Source organism: Clytia hemisphaerica, unplaced genomic scaffold, assembly GCF_902728285.1.
Source record: "Clytia hemisphaerica strain Z4C2 unplaced genomic scaffold, Clytia hemisphaerica genome assembly, whole genome shotgun sequence".
NCBI classification, from domain to species: Eukaryota; Metazoa; Cnidaria; class Hydrozoa; order Leptothecata; family Clytiidae; genus Clytia; species Clytia hemisphaerica.
The window spans coordinates 90,464-109,466 of NW_027103573.1; the positions used below are offsets into that span (position 1 = coordinate 90,464).

General features: G+C 34.6%; 3 protein-coding genes across 3 annotated transcripts; all 3 read left to right on the top strand.

The window, feature by feature from the left end:
• Positions 1-1,974: 1,974 nt before the first annotated feature.
• Positions 1,975-3,263, top strand: LOC136801122 (N-acetylglucosaminyl-phosphatidylinositol de-N-acetylase-like). Its single transcript, XM_067057743.1, has one exon. It carries the CDS (start codon positions 1,997-1,999, stop codon positions 2,765-2,767), a length of 771 nt encoding a protein of 256 aa, XP_066913844.1. The 5' UTR covers positions 1,975-1,996; the 3' UTR covers positions 2,768-3,263.
• Positions 3,264-6,996: 3,733 nt separating this feature from the next.
• LOC136801123 (transmembrane 7 superfamily member 3-like) lies at positions 6,997-9,246 on the top strand. Its single transcript, XM_067057745.1, has one exon. The coding sequence runs from the start codon at positions 7,070-7,072 to the stop codon at positions 9,125-9,127; it is 2,058 nt and encodes a 685-aa protein (XP_066913846.1). The 5' UTR covers positions 6,997-7,069; the 3' UTR covers positions 9,128-9,246.
• Positions 9,247-11,154: 1,908 nt separating this feature from the next.
• Positions 11,155-16,509, top strand: LOC136801124 (glycolipid transfer protein-like). Its single transcript, XM_067057746.1, has 5 exons — positions 11,155-11,315; positions 11,872-11,930; positions 12,694-12,824; positions 14,157-14,289; positions 15,577-16,509. Exons 1-5 carry the CDS (start codon positions 11,204-11,206, stop codon positions 15,751-15,753), a joined length of 612 nt encoding a protein of 203 aa, XP_066913847.1. The 5' UTR covers positions 11,155-11,203; the 3' UTR covers positions 15,754-16,509.
• Positions 16,510-19,003: the final 2,494 nt, after the last annotated feature.

Here is a 19,003-nt window from a genome sequence, read left to right on the forward strand (position 1 = left end):
CAGCTCTTTTATTAAGGGAGGCGCTTAAAACAGGGCGGCGGTATAGAGGAAATACAGAACCACAAAAATCGAAATTACAAAAAAAACGGAACAAAATTTGATTGAATGCCAATCGAACATAAATGGAATCAATTGAATGCCAATCGAACATAAATCGAATTAATCGAATGCCAATCGAACATAAATCGAATTGATCGAACATTAATCGAACTAATCAAATCAATCGAAAGGTATATGCAATCAAAGCTAATCGAAACTAATCGAACGTCGAACACCGAACGAACAGTAATCAAATCCAATAAAAAAAGATGTGAAATTCGATTGGCGTTCGATCAATTCGGCTAATCGAAAATCAATCATTCGATTGGCTTCGATTAAGTTCGATTGATTCGGTAATCGAATTTTTCGATTGACATTCCCTGGTATTATTGTTCCAAACTCTAAAGAAGGGTGTGTGTCGAAATTAGAAGAGGGATGTCGACATTAGACCAACTTACAGTATTTTTGTTACATCAGACATACAAATTGATGTTTGCGAGTGATATACCATCAACTGCTCCAACTTGGTACTATCTTACACAACATGGGCAGGACGGCCATTCAACCACCATTTCACCGAACCTCCAAAGTCATTAGATTTGAGTTCAATGAACCGCGTATTAAAAAAAAATACACCATTTCTCTTTCACACCGAGTAGGCTTTTAAATCGAAATTTGAAAAAAATCTGTAGTGGAAAACACACGCGAATGTGAGCGTTTGACGTCACTCGCACGGCAAGTTACACACTTGCTATTTGTTAATCTCATCTGGCGATAGGCGGTTAGGGCGGCGGTTCTCTAATTCAGTCTAATTCTCCGTTCGACGTCCGGCCATTTTAAATGAAAACAAAAGTTAAAAAGGGCGTGCTATCAGTGAAAGTTATCGTGGCATGTTATGACAGAGAGTATGATTGATAAACTTGGTGGAGTTATCAAAACAAATTTGCTGTCAAAGAGATTTAACAGTAAGTGAAAATACAGGCCAGATATCAACAAGTCCCATGTTGCGTACACTCGTCCCAAGTTGGAGCAGTTGACGGTAGTTTATATTCCTGTGTTGAAGATTCATATTATTCTAGATTTCATGTAGTAGTTTTAGCTGCAGCTTTAGCTACACTGACAGGTGTCATGGGATTGATTTTTCAAAGGGGTATAAGCACATTTTTTTGGCCAAGATGTCACTCACAATCGATTTTAGGTTAAAAAACGTCAATTGAATTGTTACCGTATGTTGGTCTAATATCGACATTCCTCCTCTAATTCCGACATCCTTCTTTAGAGAAAGGAATAATATGAAAGCTTGAATCACTGATTGAAAAAGGATTATTCCTCTCTGACCACTAAGCTAAGAAAAACAGTTTCAACCTTTCTATAAAATTCAGCTGATAAAAAGGGTGTCGGAATTAGAGGAGGGGTGTCAACATTAGACCAAGTTACGGTAGGGGGTGGGTGGGTTAAAGGTTGTTGACGTTTTTTCAAATCCAGGAGCATTGATTTCTGACTACCCAATTCCCCTCACATGGCATGGGTTGACCCTGGAGAAGGTTCATTCACTTGCTAAGTGAACCGCTGTGAGTGGGAATCGTACCTCAGTTGCCTGTGCAGCAACCAAAGTCAATGACCACTATACCACAGCGCCTCTAATAGGTTGTAGCAAATTTATATAACTTGCAAAACATTTGATTTTAAAGAAAAATATTCTACCAAATTGCATGAAATCCCTGGCTGTGCAACGAAATTGATATAACAAGATTTTTTGCTACCCTAAAAAATATACAATAAAAAAATAAATTGATCCTCTGATATACTTTTTAGAACATAAATTGCTCATGTCAAGTTAAAGGCATCACTTTGTACCTCATACCCCTAATGTTATGTTGAAAAATCAAGAGAACATACAAATGATAATTGCATGTGTTGCATGTTTTTAGATTTAATTAAAAAAGTGAAGTTTGGTATGTTTGTTTTATATATCCTTGCGATAGTTGTTTTGTACGGTCTCTACATTCTTGTGGCCAAATACTACAAAAATACCTTGAAGGAACAAAATGAAGTTATTTTAAAACCAATGGTCCACAAAGTATTGCTTGTGACTTCACACCCTGATGATGAAGTTATGTTTTTCGCACCTTCCATTTTCAACCTTGTTGGAATGCTTGGGAAAGAAAATATCTACTTGCTTTGTTTATCAAATGGTGATTTTTATGGTGAAGGGAAAACAAGAGAGAAAGAATTAGTAGCATGTTGTAAGCGGCTTGGCATTGCTCCCTCAAATATGGCTATTGTTGATAATGAGAATTTTCAAGATGATCCTAAAGCTAGATGGGATAGAGAAGAGCTGAGCAGCTTGATTCAAAAGTGTGCCGATAAATTTGGTGTCAATACTCTGTTGTCTTTTGATGCTAATGGAGTTTCTGGTCACCAGAATCATATGGATCTACATAAATCGATAATTTCATTGAAGCAGTTTGTACGCCTTATTTTGGTTGATGTCAGTATCATTCGCAAATACAGTTCTGTTTTTGATGTGTTTTTCACCTCCGCCGTCAGCTATTTTTCAACAGATGCTTCGTACGTTTTGTTTTTGAATTCACCCATGAAGGTTTTGCAATCGTACATGGCAATGCATTGTCACAAAAGTCAATTCACATGGTTTCGTAAGCTATATTTTTTGTACTCCAGATATCTTTTATTGAATCAAATCAAAATCATTGCAAAAGGAAGATGAACTAAGGACTAGTCTGATTTAAAGTCAAATTTATGAGATCAAATCTGTCCTAATTGTCAAAATAATATTAATATAACTGAATCAAGAAGAAGATCTTGATCAGGTTTGATTGACTGACTTTTTATATACATTGTTCACAGTTTGTTAATATAATATTCAAATAATGTAACGATTTTTGTAAATTTTGAGAAGTTTAAGCGTTTTTTAATGTTGTGTTATTGTTTTTATAGAATTGTAAATAGAAAAATCGCATTTGAAATTGTAAATAAAGAAATCATCATAGTGTGCAGAGGGGTCCAGCCCCAGCAATTTTCAGGGAGGCTAAGGATAATAGCCCCCGACTATAAATTCTAGAAACATATAGCCCCCACCTTCACAAAGCAATAGATTTATTGCGTCGCAGACAAAAAAGATTTTTCAGGTTAAAACCTTCCCTACAGCATAGATTCTTAACATAATTTAAAACATAACGTAACTTATAATGTAACCTATCATCTCTGCCCCCAGTTCTATTACACAACACTCCACACCCCCCCATAGCAAGCTAGCCCCCAGTATTTTTTGAAAAAGCCCCCAATCAAGCAAAAATGGTTTAGCCCCCCCCCTCTAAGCCCAGGGGAGGGGTGCATTCTATGAATCATGTTCAAAATCTTTGTTGTTTTGTGTTGAACTACAGTCTTAATAAACTTTTTTTCTGTAGAAGACCTTTTAGAGTCAATTTTAAGCCTGTTTTTAAAAGGAAAAATTTTCTAATACAAAGAATCATTTTCATGCAATTACATAAAAGCTCATCATTTTCATTGTAAATATATCAAAATAAATGTAAATATATTAGAATTGAGCTTTTGCATAATTTATTGGTATATGAATTTTTAAATTAGCATATTAGGAGAATTAAAGTTTTGAATAAGTTTATAAAATATATTATGGCTTCTTGTAATGTGACTTGTTCCACTTTTATAACTCTTCAAGAAAGTTTGAATTTAGAAACATTGTGCTAGCTTGGTGATTGTGGTAAAAGCTAAATCTTACTGAGAATTTGAACAATTAAAATTTGACTCATGAAAAGTTCTCTTGATTACTTAAAATAGACTTCCAACTATTGACCTATACATTCAGTTTTAGAACACTCATGATCACCAAGAAAAAGAAAAAAGATGCACATTCTAAAGGCTTTGCTGGTATTGTTCCATTTGCATAGTTTAAATTCTTTAAATATCGATTCAAAAAATACTATAACATCGTTGCCCCATGACTTCTTTGATATAAGTCATCATGTTGGAAAGTCAACAACTGTACTTGTAATTTTGTATTTGTTAGCTCTACTTGGATTAGTTTTATTAGTGGTTGGACTCAAATGTTTCCGCCTGTTTGTCTTTTCCAGTGGTATGGCATTTTACTGGTTTATCATCTTCAGTGCATTGTCTAGGTACACTAATCTGAAGGAAGAGAGTCACCAAGATACTCTCATCGTATCTTTCATGGTTTCCTTAGTTGGTGGTGGTTTCACCTTGTTTTTGTATGGATTTGAGAAATGCTTTTATTTGGTTTTCTATAAAACATGTTTGGCATTTGGAATATTTTCGTTTGCTATCGTTTTCTACACACCAGTTGGGGATTTTGAATTATGGAATGGGAATTATGTATTTTATTCTATATTTACCTCGTTTGCGTTCATATGTGGTATTGTATGTTTATTTATACCGAAAATGGCTTGCATATCAAGTTCAAGTTGATAGGTTCGTACACAATTATCATGCTGATATGTGATAAACTATTATCTCCAAGGGAAAATGCAGTATGTTATTTTAACAATTGTTAATCGTATGACTGTCCTAAAATGTGAGCTATGTCAATCGTACAATCAAGTAGATTACATCCTGGTAGGTGCTTGGGGAGGACTTTTCATCCTCGGTTGCACTATTCAATATTTCACCAACAAGGGTCAGGACTTTCAAGAACTACGTTACAAAGGATGTTTCAACTTTGGCGAAAAGAAACAAACAAGAGAAGAAGAAGAATGTACCCCTCTGCATGTAGATGACCAACTTGAACATTCTTTTGGTGGATATGGTGGTTTAGATAATAAGTCAGCATTTGAGCTGGTTCTTGAGTGCTATCCGGAACACCTACATAGTTACCTCCGTCAACATTTATACGTCGAGTATTCTTCTATAGAGTCATTATATCAGCAAATATCTGTGCAACACTCTTATCAATTCACCGAAAACACAACAAACAATGATCAAAATGTTGACCATCTAGTTTTGAATAGTGAAGCCCAATCAGCTTTTTACAGCAAACCAACTGAAAGATATCCTAAAATTGCATATTTAGGCTGATATATAATTTAGCCAGGAGTATATCCTAGAGAAGCCTATTTTTATGTCAACAAAGAAAGATGGGAGAACCTTTTTTCAGAGGCATTATCAATTTTAATTTACTTCCACAGTTCAATTTCTGAGAATGACTTTGTACTTTTATGCTTTTTAAAGAAAATAGGAGGCATTAGATATACTCTGGGATACACTCTGGATATAGAATGTTATGTGTTGGTTCATAGGAAAAAGTCTTGTAAAACCTAATTGCTATTTTGACAATAATTATTTCTTAAAATACAGTTTAGAAATGGAAAATGAGTGTTATGCAATCCATATTTTTTAAGGAAAAATATTTTCTAGACCCATCAGCATCACTTTTTTGGCAATAAACCTGACAAATTATATAAAGGCAGTGACAGGTCCAATTGAATAAAAGGTCCAATTTGATTTTAGTTTTTGTTGTAGTATTTTCCATAACCTGAGGTAATTGTGAATTAAATTTCAAGGCACACAAAACGCCTAAAAGAAGCCTATTTAATTTTTATTTTCATTTTTATAATAATTTTTATAACAATGAAATCTTAAATAATGAATTTTATATTTTATGTTCAAAAATCTTTTGGAAAATTTATAAATCATGTATTCATATTATTAAACAAAACTGAGTCCTGAAGTCCTGAGTCTAAGATTATAATGCATTTTTCTCTGTAAATTCTAAATAATAAAAATTTATTTCCTAGTTTTCATACATAATATTCATATTTTATAAAACATTGTTCTTCCAAGATTTGTGAAGAAGTTAGCTGAAACTTCATTATGTCAGTCACTTATCAATATAACGATGAAAATATTGCCTATTTATCATTTTTGGAATGAACTTGACAGTCCAGATAGACACCCCTGTCAGCCCCGGTGGGACTTCTTTCCATTGTGGGGATAAAAATCCCTATTGAAATTCCAATTGGGATGGCAATTTATTGTCCAAAGCTTAAAAAAATCAGTATGGGCTTGTGGTTTTGGAGTGCAATTTTTAAACATGAGTGGGGATGAAATCAAAGTCAATTTCCCAGTGGGGCAAAAATCTCAGGGTATTCTCATATTTTTGCCAAATTTTCCAGTGAGGCCTGGGTCCCAGCAGGTCTGTGACACAGGGGTGTAGACAGATGTCTGAATTTTATCCGAAAATAAAAGAATAAATAAGAATAAAATATAAATGTTTTGTCTAAATGAGCTCCTTTTTGCTTTCTAAGTTTATCCGATTATTTTAAGGCCGGTCTCCACTTTTGCGGGAAATGGGCGACAGTTTTTTTCTTAACCTTTTTTGCCTGAAGAAAAGATTACGTCTTAAAAAACTTTTGCACGACCGAAAAAAACAGTTGAAGGAAGCTCTACTTTTTTCATCCGTTACGTCAATTTTGACCAATGGAATTGCTTAATTTTTAGAAAGACCAATGACCTTACAATACAAAAACTTCAAAAAGTTTTCGCTCATGTTACGCGAAAGTGGAGACCAGCCTTCAGTTTTAACTTTTTCTACGTTTCCTAAATCTTAAAAATTTAATTTTTTTTGTTTTACGTTTTTTAATTATTTTTTGTTAATATTTTGTTTGATAATTTTAGTTTTTTTTTTTATGTTCCTGCAAAGTAGCTTTAAGATATAATTAGATATTAAAACATTTTAAAAATAGAAGTTCAAGTAAATTTATCATCTTGGGTAAAAATGTGTATGGCAACAGCACAACCTACTTTCTAAGTAAAATGGTCAAAGTTAGCTTTCAAATGTTCCTAAAATAAATAAAACATTTTTCACATTTTAATGGTCCTGTCTGAAATTAATTTTTGTTGTTTTAGTTTATTATGAAAATAATTGATACCTTTTTTAAGCACTGACCCAGATTACCATATGAAATATTTCTCATTCATTTCATTAATCCATACTCACTTTTTTAGAAAACATAAATATCACACGAAAAAGGGAAAAATGCACCTCCTAAAGAAATTACTTATACTGCTCCAGATGCACCATACAAATACATTTTATGTCGATTCAATGAAGACTATGACATTGTCTCAGAATTACAAACCCATTGAAGCACAATTTTGGCAGCGTTACAGTTTTGTTATCGTTCAATCACATACACAACATCAAAACAGTACACTTTCATATAATGCGCACACTGAATATGGACAAAGCTACCAATCTTTGAATTCAGGATTAATCCAAAGAATTGATGACTCTTATAGTCGAAATGTCGAGATGTATGTTAAAAGTAGTAAAGCTGAGATGGTAAATGCAGTATTACTAGCAGTACCGGTTGAAAACCGATATCCAATACCAGGAGGCTGTTGCCTAACATGTGCACTGGAGAATGACCCTAATATTAAAATCAAGTATGACGAGTTTACAAGTGTGACATTCCATAGAGCAAGCAAATACTACTCATCACAATCAACACCAGGCTGTGACAACTCTGAGAAGCCAGCTACCTATGATTTGGTGTATGATGTGTATTATTATTACATTGATCAGAATAATTATGAAGAAGATGCACTTTTTGATGCTTTGTATGCCATGTCCACACCCACCAGGATACGTTTAAACGGTATCAAATTAACTACGATCAAATCACAAGAGTCGTTATCAGTAGATATTGAAACATTATTTGCACAAGGCATTGTTTTGAATGTCATTGTTAGTGATTCTAGCTCTGGAACCGATTTGGAGACAGCCTATGTACCAGCTGCAGTTTATGCTTGTAATTTTACTGCTAGTGAAGATTCGCCAAATAATTGCCAAGCTAGAGGATCAACAACCGTACTCATATTTTGTATTTCATTTGCTGTACTTGGTTTCCTCTTATCTGTTGCTGGATTCAAATGCTTTCGTTTATTTGTGTTTTCAAGTGGCGTGGCTTTTTACTGGTTTATCATTTTCATTGTAATGTCTAGATACCTGGACCCCAATGAAGAGAGTCGCCAAGACACTCTCATGATATCTTTCCTAATATCTTTGGTTGGTGGTGGATTTACTTTGTTTTTGTATGGATTTGAGAAATGTTTTTATTTAGTATTCCACAAAACATGTTTGGTATTTGGAATGTTCTTGTCAGCTATCATTTTCTACACACCGTTTGGTTATTTTGAAGTCTGGAATGAAGATTACCGATTCATTTTGATGTTTGCCTGTTTTGCACTCTTCTTTAGTATGGTATGTTTGTTTATACCTAAAGCTGCTTGTTATTTGAGTTCCAGCTTAATAGGGTCCTTTGCGGTTATCATGGTACCAAACTACTTTCTCAGAGGAAATATGCAATATATCATTTTGACTATTGTTAACCGTATTACTGTATTTAAATTTGGGTATCTTTACCTTCGCCGACCGTATGATCAAGTAGAATACATTCTCACAGGTGTTTGGGGAGGACTTTTCATTCTTGGTTGCATTATCCAATATTGTACCACCAAGGATCAGGACTTCCAGTACTCTGGTAAACAGCTACGTCACAAAGTATGGTCAAAGATCGGTGAAAGTGTTAATCTAAGTAAGAAGAATAAATCGAGGAAGCAGAAAAATATACGTCGACCTGTACCAGCACGCCAATACCAACGCTCTCCACCACCACAAGAGGAACGTAGACCTCTGCTGGCTGATGATCACTTGCAACCGACTTTTGGCGGTTATGGTGGCTTTGATGAGCCTCCTCAGCAGGTTGTTGAACATTACCCAGAACACCATCAACCGTTATTGCATCAGCCTTTATTTGTTGGATACGTCTCATCAACTGAAGTTGAACCTACAGCTCCAAGACCGTCAGCTCCAGTGCAACATTCACCACCCAATTCTGCGCCACCTCCTTATCAATTCACTGATAACACAACCAACCAAGATTTAGATTCAATCAATAATCAAAATGTTGACCAGAATCTTATTGATTTTGATGAGAGACCACTTCAAAATGTTGAACATCTTGTTTTGAATGATGAAGACCAACGTGCTACATACAGGAAACCTAGTGAGAGATATCCCAAAGTTGTTTAGTTGATCGATTTGTTAATTTTTTTACCATGATTGGCCTGTTCCATTAAATTTCCATACAGGGGGGTGGACGAACTTTTTTTAGGCAAAAAATGATTCTTAGAAATGTGTGGATACCCCCTGGAAAATGGCAAAGCTTGCAAAAGAACCCTTGGAAAAATTCTTTTTGTACCTTAAAAGTATAAGGGTGATGATGGATGAACTAAAATGAGTCTTTTACCCCTGAAAATTTTAGAATAAAATGAAAAAATATTTGTTTAGACCTTCTGGAAATTCTTCTCCGATTGCCCCCTGGAAATGTTCGTCCACCCCCTGTATGGATATAAAATGGAATGACCCATTATAATGTTCCAAATGAGTATTATAAGTGTCTAGAAAAAACAAATACAAATTCATGAAAGAAGTAGAATCTCAATGATGTAATTTCTTTGGATTTCTAAAAAAATGATCAGTCTGTTATGTAAAATTGACCTTTTCAGATTTTAAATATTATGAATTTTTTAGCCTTATTCTGGATACACAGTAGGAGCTTTAATGAGAAGGTGAGCATAATTTTCTTGAACTGAATTTTCAAAAACAATCATTGTTAGAAAGTTTTTGCTTTTTCTTCCCAGAAAAAGGTCGCATTTAGAAAAGAGATGATTTTAATTTCAAAGTGGACATTTTAGGTGATTTTCAATCTTTTATACATTAAATTATTACAAAAAAGATTTTATAAATACAATTTTCATAATTCCTTTTTCATTTAAAAGCCTTATATAAGAATTTCTATAAGTAGATAATATTTTGTTAATTTTTTTTATTTTAGATAATTTTAGAGCTGCATTTGAGACTTTTTGTAACTGGTAATGTTATATTCCAGTAGTACAAAGAATTTTAAAGCCATACACGAGGCTGTTTGCTGATATTGGAAAAGCAATGTTAAATATTTGTTCCATCAAATATATAGACCATTTCACTTCAATTATTGTTTGACATCTTTAGGATCAAAGCGTTCGGAAACAATGCCCTAGGTACGATGTAGTTTAAAAAAATAAACATTATATTGTCAAACTAAAAAATCCACTGACTTAACGCCCGCAATTTTTTTTGCTAAGAACAGTAACGTTTCTGCAAGATCAGCATTTTTTTCATATCAATCTGGCTTTAACTTTCCTAGAAATGGGCTATTCCAAAAATAGTGTGTACCCCCTATATGTTGAGGAGGTGTGACGTCCAGGGTGATTTGGTTTTTCGAGTGTAAGAATCCAGGGTTAAAAGGAAGTGGAAGATCCAGGGTGGTCGATAAAACTGAGTCAAAAATCCAGGATGGTCCAAAAAATACGAAAAAAATTCTAGGAGCTCTTGAAAAATTGAAAAAATCCAGAGGAGTCACCTTTCCCAAAAAAGACCTCCTCGACATAGGGAGTAAAATTTTTTCTGGTATAGCCCAATGTGACTATTATTACTTTGCAGTTTCAATGTTGTTTCCAAAGACACGTATATTGAGAAACCAGAAAAATCCGTTCAGATCTATCAAAAGTGTGAAATTTGGGCGAGAATTCTTTTAAAAAGATATTGCTAATGTTAGATTATTTTTCATTTTGATACATATCCAATAATGTAGATTTTTTAAACGAGTAATGACATTTTTCATTGTAAAATTTTTCTTATCAATACAGATTTTCTATATAATATTTTTTTTCTTTAAGACTTAAAAATGTGTTAAGATAACTTTAAAATATATTGTAGTAGGTTGTGTACATGAATCCTCCTTCTTGAAGAGCGACTTTTAAATTTTGAAATTTCGTATGTGTTAGCTGAATAAAAATCTAATTCGATCTAGAGAGGGACAGAGAGTAATGAAGAGTTTATTCAATTTTTCTTACTTTAGAAAGTCAGGTCTCTTTAGGGATGTTAGGCCAGGGATACGTAATTCTTAAGGTCTCCTACAACGGACTTCCATAGAATTTTCGATTCAATTATCAATATTTTATTGCGGTATGCTTTGCTCATCAGAAAGATTTTATTATTCTTTATTTTTTTAACAGAGGATAAATAAAACAAAAAATCAACACTACAACATCAACAACAATTGCAATGTCTTCATTCTTTGGCAAAGCTATCAACAAATACCAACCAATCCCAGAAGATGGTAAAATCAACACTGATGCTTTTTTGAAAGCTTGCAGTGAAATTGTCCCTTTCTTTGGTAAGAGGCTTTTAATGCTTTAGAAAGACAACCCCCTCTCACAGACCCACTGTTTTAGAAAGACACCCAATGGGACCCCTCCTCCCGCTGGAAAAATTGGCCAAAATATCGTCCCCCGTGGAAAATTATATTTGATTGTGTTTTTTTCGATCCCTACTGAATTTCTGGCCTAAAAAAATTCAAATCCCCAGCCATAAAGAACATGGGAATACCATTCCCCATTGGGATTCGTTCCGTTATTTTTACCCCCACTGGCTGAAAAATCCCACTGGGTCTGGGAGAGGGGGCTGTAGAAAGACTTTTCTATTCCTGTTTAAACCTAAAATTTTCAACTAAAAATGGGCTTAACCAGCTCTGACTGAGGTTTTTGAAAGTTCAAAGAAAAGAATCTTTATGGCATCAAGTTGCGAGTTGGTGATCTACAATGTTTTACAATGATCCCATTATGTTTCTCATATATACATATGCATCTCTGGTTAATGAACGAAGCTACAGTTTCTTAATTGAAATCAGAGGCGGTTAAATAAAAACACTCTTTGTATTTCTGTTATTTCAGATGTGTTAGGGTCCACGGCATTTGCACCAGTCAAATCGGATATCAATGGAAACATTGCTGTAAGTAAATAAATAAAATGCAGCTTCTCCGCTACATGCTTTTTTTATAAGAATAATATACTCATAAGAATATTAAATATGAAATTTGCCGATAAAAATTAAGGATATGCTAAGAATAGCATCTCATTTTTGGACCTACCCCGGTGGGGTAGAGGTCCTATAAATTAACCCGTGTTCGTCCGTTCGTTCGTCCGTTCGTTACTAGCTTTTCTCGGGATTGGCTCATTAGTTTTTCCTAATTTTTGGCACAAAGATGCAAAATGGTAATGCCCAAAATGTGACGGAGCCCGATTTTCGAAAAAAATTCATTTCCGGCCGAAAATGCCGGAAATATGCCGGAAAAACCGGTTTTTTGGCATTTTCTCGAGATTTCATCATTAGTTTTTCCCTATTTTTTAACAACGCCAACGTCATCAAGCATGATTCAATTATCAATAAAACTGATTTTTGCAACTGGAACTTTCTATTTCTTTTTTCCCTACTCTCCTTCCCTCTCCCCATCAACTATCAATGATAAAATTTAAGGCGTTTTGCAATCTCGCTATAAACGCTATATTTTCTGACCTGATTGTTTTCATTTTTCTCCTTATTGCTATCTAACTTTCATCATCAGGTAGGTCCATTCAGCATCTAGCTTGTTATCTGTAAATTGTACAAATTGTATTGTTTAGATCTCGAGAAATCCTCGAGTGTATTCTGAGCTATTAATTTATGAGTATCCCGTGAATCTAGTATGATACTAATTTGCGCTGTATATTTTTAGAAATTACGTAAGAAGTATGACACTAATCAAGAGAAATTTATAACACTGCAAGACATTGTGAACAGTGAAATTGAATCCAACACAACCAAAGCTAAAAATTCCGCCACTGACGCTTTGTTATGGTTAAAAAGGTGAGAAAATTGAATCATTTAACTAATAATAATAATGTTTTACATATTTCCAGGCCACCGTGCAAGCACATGGGCCTCTATAAATCGCTCATACATTGGTTTGATTTATTACAAAGGTTAACTTCAAACAGATATGCAACAATAGTGACAATTTCAATCATACTCAAACGTTTTCTCTTTCCAAGCTAGACCGAGGTTTTCTTTAAACTCTTGTATTGTAGATGATTTAACTACTTTTTCAGGTAGGCTATTCCACTGTTGAATACCCCGATAGTAAAGGGAGTTGCTCTGGGGTCCACGGACACCATCGTTCCCGAAAATTCTTACCAGTTCAGAATTATGTGTTCTCATTGGTCTTATTCGTTGGTTAAATTTCTTAGGAACACACGATTTTTCATAGTGATTTAAATGTTTAATGTGGCAATTGATAATCTGGGAATAATGATTTTCAGTCTGAACCATTTACCTTATTACACGAATATTACTAGTCATTTTATTAACACGAATTGAAAAATTTCGTGTTTAATAAAAACCCCCTTAATTAAAACCAGCCATGGTGTCCTTGAAAAAGCAATAAAATTCGTGTTAATTTTTGGAGTGTTAATTTCAAGGCCGTTGATTACTTACCTATTTTAATATTCGTGTAATAAGGTATCAACTTGTTTACGGTCATCCCAGCACTGCCAACTATATCAGGATTTATAACTTTGTCGTCTCATACTTAATTTTATAAATAATTTTACGTAATTATTATGCTATTTCTAAAAAAGTTTCTGTCTGTATCCGGGGGGGGGGTACTTAGGCAAAAATAGGTGCTGGGTATGTGCGGACGGTAAGGGTCGGGTTTTTCACCTTTCAAAGTCTCTCTAAGGGTTACAAAAATCAGGAAATTTCAAAGTAGTCTCTCTAAGGGTGGGAAAAATTTCGATTTTTAGAAAAAAATTTTGGTTTTGAGATAAAAAATTACAAAAAAGTCTCACTAAGGGTAGGAATCTTTTGAAAATCAGAGAACATTTTTCGAAAAAGTCTCTCTAAGGGTCACTTTTTCACTAAAATTTGGTCTCTCTAAGGGTCGGTTTTCGGAGGTCCCGTCCGCACATACCCCTCATTCACCAACCCTAGTACCCCCCCCCCCCGGGGTCTGTATCTACAAATTAGGCATGTTTAATTCGAAACGAGTTCAAAGCTATGTAGCGAAGTGAGGTCAACTCTCTACCGCAGGTAGCTGTTTAAGGCCTATCCTGTCCTGTTCGAGTTAAAGGAACCGCAATCTTTACATAATATCACCCAGCTGGAGTCGTTCATGTTTTCTTCTTCTTTTTTTTTCCATAGGGCATTGTCTTTTATCCGTGTTTTCTTGGAAGAAGTAATGACAGGCGAAGAGGATTTAGTGAAGTGCGCCAAAAAAGCTTACGAAAATTCACTCAAACAATTTCACGGATGGATGGTGCAAGGAATTTTCTCAGTAAGTCTAATACATCATCGGTCTTATTTTTATATTTTTTCTGGTTCGGTGCAATTATAAGCACTAGCAAAATATCGACTAAATAAAATCTGATTGGCTACCAACCTCGTTCCCAGGCGTATTATCAGCTTTTTTATGCTTACTGATAACGCTAGATAATTTTTTCTCTGGCGCCAATCAGTAACGTAAATAAAGCCTGGAATACACGGGGACAAGGTTGATTGGCTGTATTTAAATATCGACTCGTCCTCAGAAAATTTCGTTAAAATCAAGAGTTAATTTACTAGATTTTTTTCGTGCAAATTACATGGATTCGAAGACCCATGTAATTCGGGCTCTACCTTTTTGCCCAGTTAACTTTGAGATCTTACGATTAGCCTTTGCCAATTTTTTCTTGAAAGTTTTAGCTCTATAAATTGTGAATTCAACAGAAAGCTGTTAATTATAAAATATGCTTACAGTTTCAGCCAACAACTTGCTGTCTAAATCTCAATTATATTCTTGCATACCTACTTTTCTAGAAAGAGCAGTTTACTTTAATGGTAAAGATTATGATAATGCCTATACACGCCCTTTTTATAAAACAATTTTATAACAACACGAGCCTGAAAATTGACCAAAACCTAAGAACAAATTAAGAACAATCTGAGCCTCAGATTTCAGAAATTACTAAGACAATACATGTTTTTTGGACCTATCCCGGTGGAGGTCCCATAAATTAATCTCTGTCCATTCGTTCGTCCGTCCGTCCGTCCGTTCGTTACCAACTTTTCTCGAGAATGGCTTATTAGTTTTTTCTGATTTCTTGCACAAAGATGTGTAACTATAAACCCTTCGAATGTGACGGGGCCGATTTTCGAAAAAAAATATCTTTTGGGCAAATTTGGGCCAAAAAACGGCTAAAAAACGGGTTTTTTGGACTTTGAATCACTATTAATAAGCATACATAAATGTTCTCAGCCAAATTACTCAATTTTTTGATGAGATAGATGTTTTTTTGCTCACGAAGTCTTGAATATGAAAGAACATTTCAAGAGCATGACATTTTTGTTTCTAAACGTTTTTTTATAAGAAACAAACGACTAATTTTGATAGATCGTCACTATTTGTGTTCTGGAACGTTATGCTTAGAAACGTTATGCTCGAAAGAAAAAACATTTTCTTATTTTAAGTAAAGAAACTAAGCGTTTAAAGAACATCGTAAGAACAAAATATAAGCTTATTTGTAACATATTGAATAATTTTTACTTTAAGACTTAAATCTTTATCTTTCTAAAATATTTTTAGTTGGCAATGAAAGCGGTACCATATCGTAAAGATTTCATGAAATCTCTTGGTCCTGATACCACCGAGGATGTAGTCTTGGCTGAAATGAAAGAAACTGTCACCACAATGGCTGCAAACATCGATCAATTGAACCAATTTTATTTGGATACTAAACAAGATAGCTCACAAAAAGTTTAGATTTTTATTTTGACTTTCTATAATATACTCCTTAGTTTATTAGTATTCTCTGGCTGGCATTCTTGAAGGCTCAAAAGATTCTAAATTAAAGACAACATTTTTATCGAGCGGGCAATCCTGGGCAATTTGAAGTTCATTGTTCTAATTCGAATCCTCAAAGTTCTCATAAAGTGGTGAATTTTAATTTGGAAGCAGCAGGGTAGATAATGTTTCGTAAACAGCTTGCCTTTTGTTGAATTGTGTAAAATGCTACTGCGCAGACGTAGGATATTATATGATTTTCACCACATTTTACCAGGGAATACTGATAAAAATATTGTTTGTAGTTTTACAGAATGTCTCAGAAAAATTTTCTCCTAAGTAGAATCTATTGAGAAGTTTTGTGGGACACTCTGTATTTAGTTTTTTTCTGTTGGGTAGGGAATGGATTTTTTTTCTTTTTGTTTGTTCTGTTGCTAACTTTAATAGGTGTTTTAGGTAAGGATCCAATCAAACTTAGTAAATTCAACCTCGATAGTGGTTTCTACGTTTGAGCCAAACTGAAAATCTTTTCAAGATAGTACGGTAGGCTTTTTGACTAACACAATAAAAATGTTTTTAAAACTTTACGATAATGAAATCACATTTGATCAGTATATTCAGCTAGTGGCTTTTCCTGCAGGATTTTTTTTATATGTCAACAATTATTTATTTTTCAATTTTATAAAAATCAATAAAATTTTCCAATTTCAACGTATATCAATCAGTGAGACGATACACCTAAACGAGTTTATTCTACACGTTGTAGAGATTGAGGACATCTTCAACGAAGTTTTTATCTCCTACGAGTAGATAATTGCTGTGAGATTTGTCCCATTTGCTATTGAATTAATTTCACTTTAGAGTGGTTCCCAAGAGTGTTTGCCCATTGCCTACCATTCAAAAGATAGATGATTGGGCTCTTCCAGAAAATGTCCGTACATGGGTGGTGAATATAGTGTCCAGGGGTAGTGAAAAATCTACCAAATTTGGCTTGTCCGGGGGGTAAATTTACTCTGTTTGGGGGGTAATTTTGCTCTGTTTGAAGATAATTTGAGTGTCCAGGGGGTTAGACCTACTGTCTGGAGGATCAAAAGTCACAATGTCTCAAATCTTTTTTGGAAAAGCCCATTCTTTGTAATCTTTGTGAATCTTGTACTTGACACACCCTTATATCTTATATCTTATATTTTTTCAACTGAAAAAAGTCCCCCTTACGTGCGTGACCTATCACATTGAATACTAGGGATTTTGTCTGATGCCAGACCCTTCCAGGCTGATGAACGTTGAAACAACGATGTGTGCCAGCTGGGTTGATTTATTCTACGAGAGTAATCCAACCCCACCCTTTAATTGGGAAACCAGGCTGTTAAAAGCTGGTAACCCCAGAGAAAAGGAAGTTATATGCTCTTTATTTTATAGATAAAAAAATGAAAAAACACATGTCAAGTGCTGATGATTTTGGGTATGAGTATCAATGGATTCCTATGATGTTCTAAACCCTTTGGTCCTTTATGAATAGTAAGTACACATATTTCTTATTTATTTAACACAGTAGCAGTAGGCTGCTGGCTTCAACGTTTTTTGTTCTTATTTTCAATATTAATATAATTGAGTAGATTTTTGGTCTTGTACTCTCTGGATGTTTACCAAAAATAAGTACAGAAAGATTAGGAAGATTATACAACATTGAGAAAATCTTGGAATTTTAGTCAAATTTAAGCAAATATTGAAAAGATGGCCTAGGCTCTTTTTTCAAATCTTAGAAGGTTTCTCCTTAAAAACTTGACCTTTTGGGTAGATCTGCCGAAGATTTAAAGTACTCTGATATCGAAAAAAAAGGTAGCACGATGATTGCAAAGCTAATTTTTTCCCAAAGCTAATTAACATCCCGTTTGAAATAAAGATACAATGTAGATACAATTCTACATAACAATGTAGAACAGAGGGTTTCCTACTAGCAGAACCAAGGGAAAAGTCACGAAGTTTTGTGCTCAACTAGCAAGAAATCGAATATTTTTTGATACTAAATTTGTATCCCAACACCACTTGTATAATAAAGTTTAGAATGTGAATTCCCTACCTCGTCTGATAATTTTTTATTTACAGATTCCTCCAAACAATCTATACAACCAAGTTACCAAACCCGATACCAAGTTCATAAGATGCCCGGGGGGGGTACTACCCTTGTCGACCGACGGGGGTGCTCCGCTGAGGTTCGAAAAATGAACCCTACGTGGGACTCGAAATTTGCGAAAAAAGTGACCCTGAATGGGACTGAAATTCCAAAATTTTCTCAAATTTTCTACTTTTTTCCCAAATTTTCCAAAAATTGGCACCCTACGTGGGACTGATTTTTCTATTTTGGTGTTTTTGCGACCCTACCTGGGACTCGCGGAGGTTAACAAAGGTACCCTGACCAGCGGAGCATCCCCGTAACCCATCTTGCCCTAGTACCCCCCCCCCCCGGGATAAGATGCAATAACAGTCTAACCAAAGTTAACTCTAACCACCCACTACACGTAAAGGAAGGTATCGTTTACTCTCAAGCCATTCGTTACAACACCATCATCAGCGACAACTGTACCCTTAATAAAGAACTCAAAAATCTCTCAAGAAATCTTCTAGCCAGAGGCTACCCTCTTCAAATCATTTTGCAGAATATCCAGAAAGCCATGACCAAAACAAGATATGAACTTATCTACGGCAACAAACAAAAAGAAACAAAAAACTTCCTACCACTGGTGCTACACAACAATAAAGACAGAAACATCAAACAGAAAGTCCTGGAAAAATGGAACAACACAGTGGCTCAGGATAACCAACTTAACAACATTTTAAGCAAACCTAAAACAATCTATAAAAATAATGCTACGACCGGCACATTTCTAACATCTACGGATATGAACTAGCAGTAACCATGCGTACCGTAAACTGACTCTTATAATATTATCTTCCAAGCTAACTTTCCAAATTGATTTGATAATCGTTCCACTATATGGAAATATGTTTCATACTCGTTCCACTATATTGAAATATGATTCATTCATCTTATACAATTGAATTCACTATTTATCTCTTTTTCTGCATTTAAGGCCACACACCCCCCCCCCCCCCCCCCCCTTAAAGGAAAAACGAAATATTTTCACCATTTAAAGCCACACCTAAAACGAATTTTTTTCACCACCTGAGACCACTCCCCTTATAGAAAAAAACGAAATATTTTTCACCA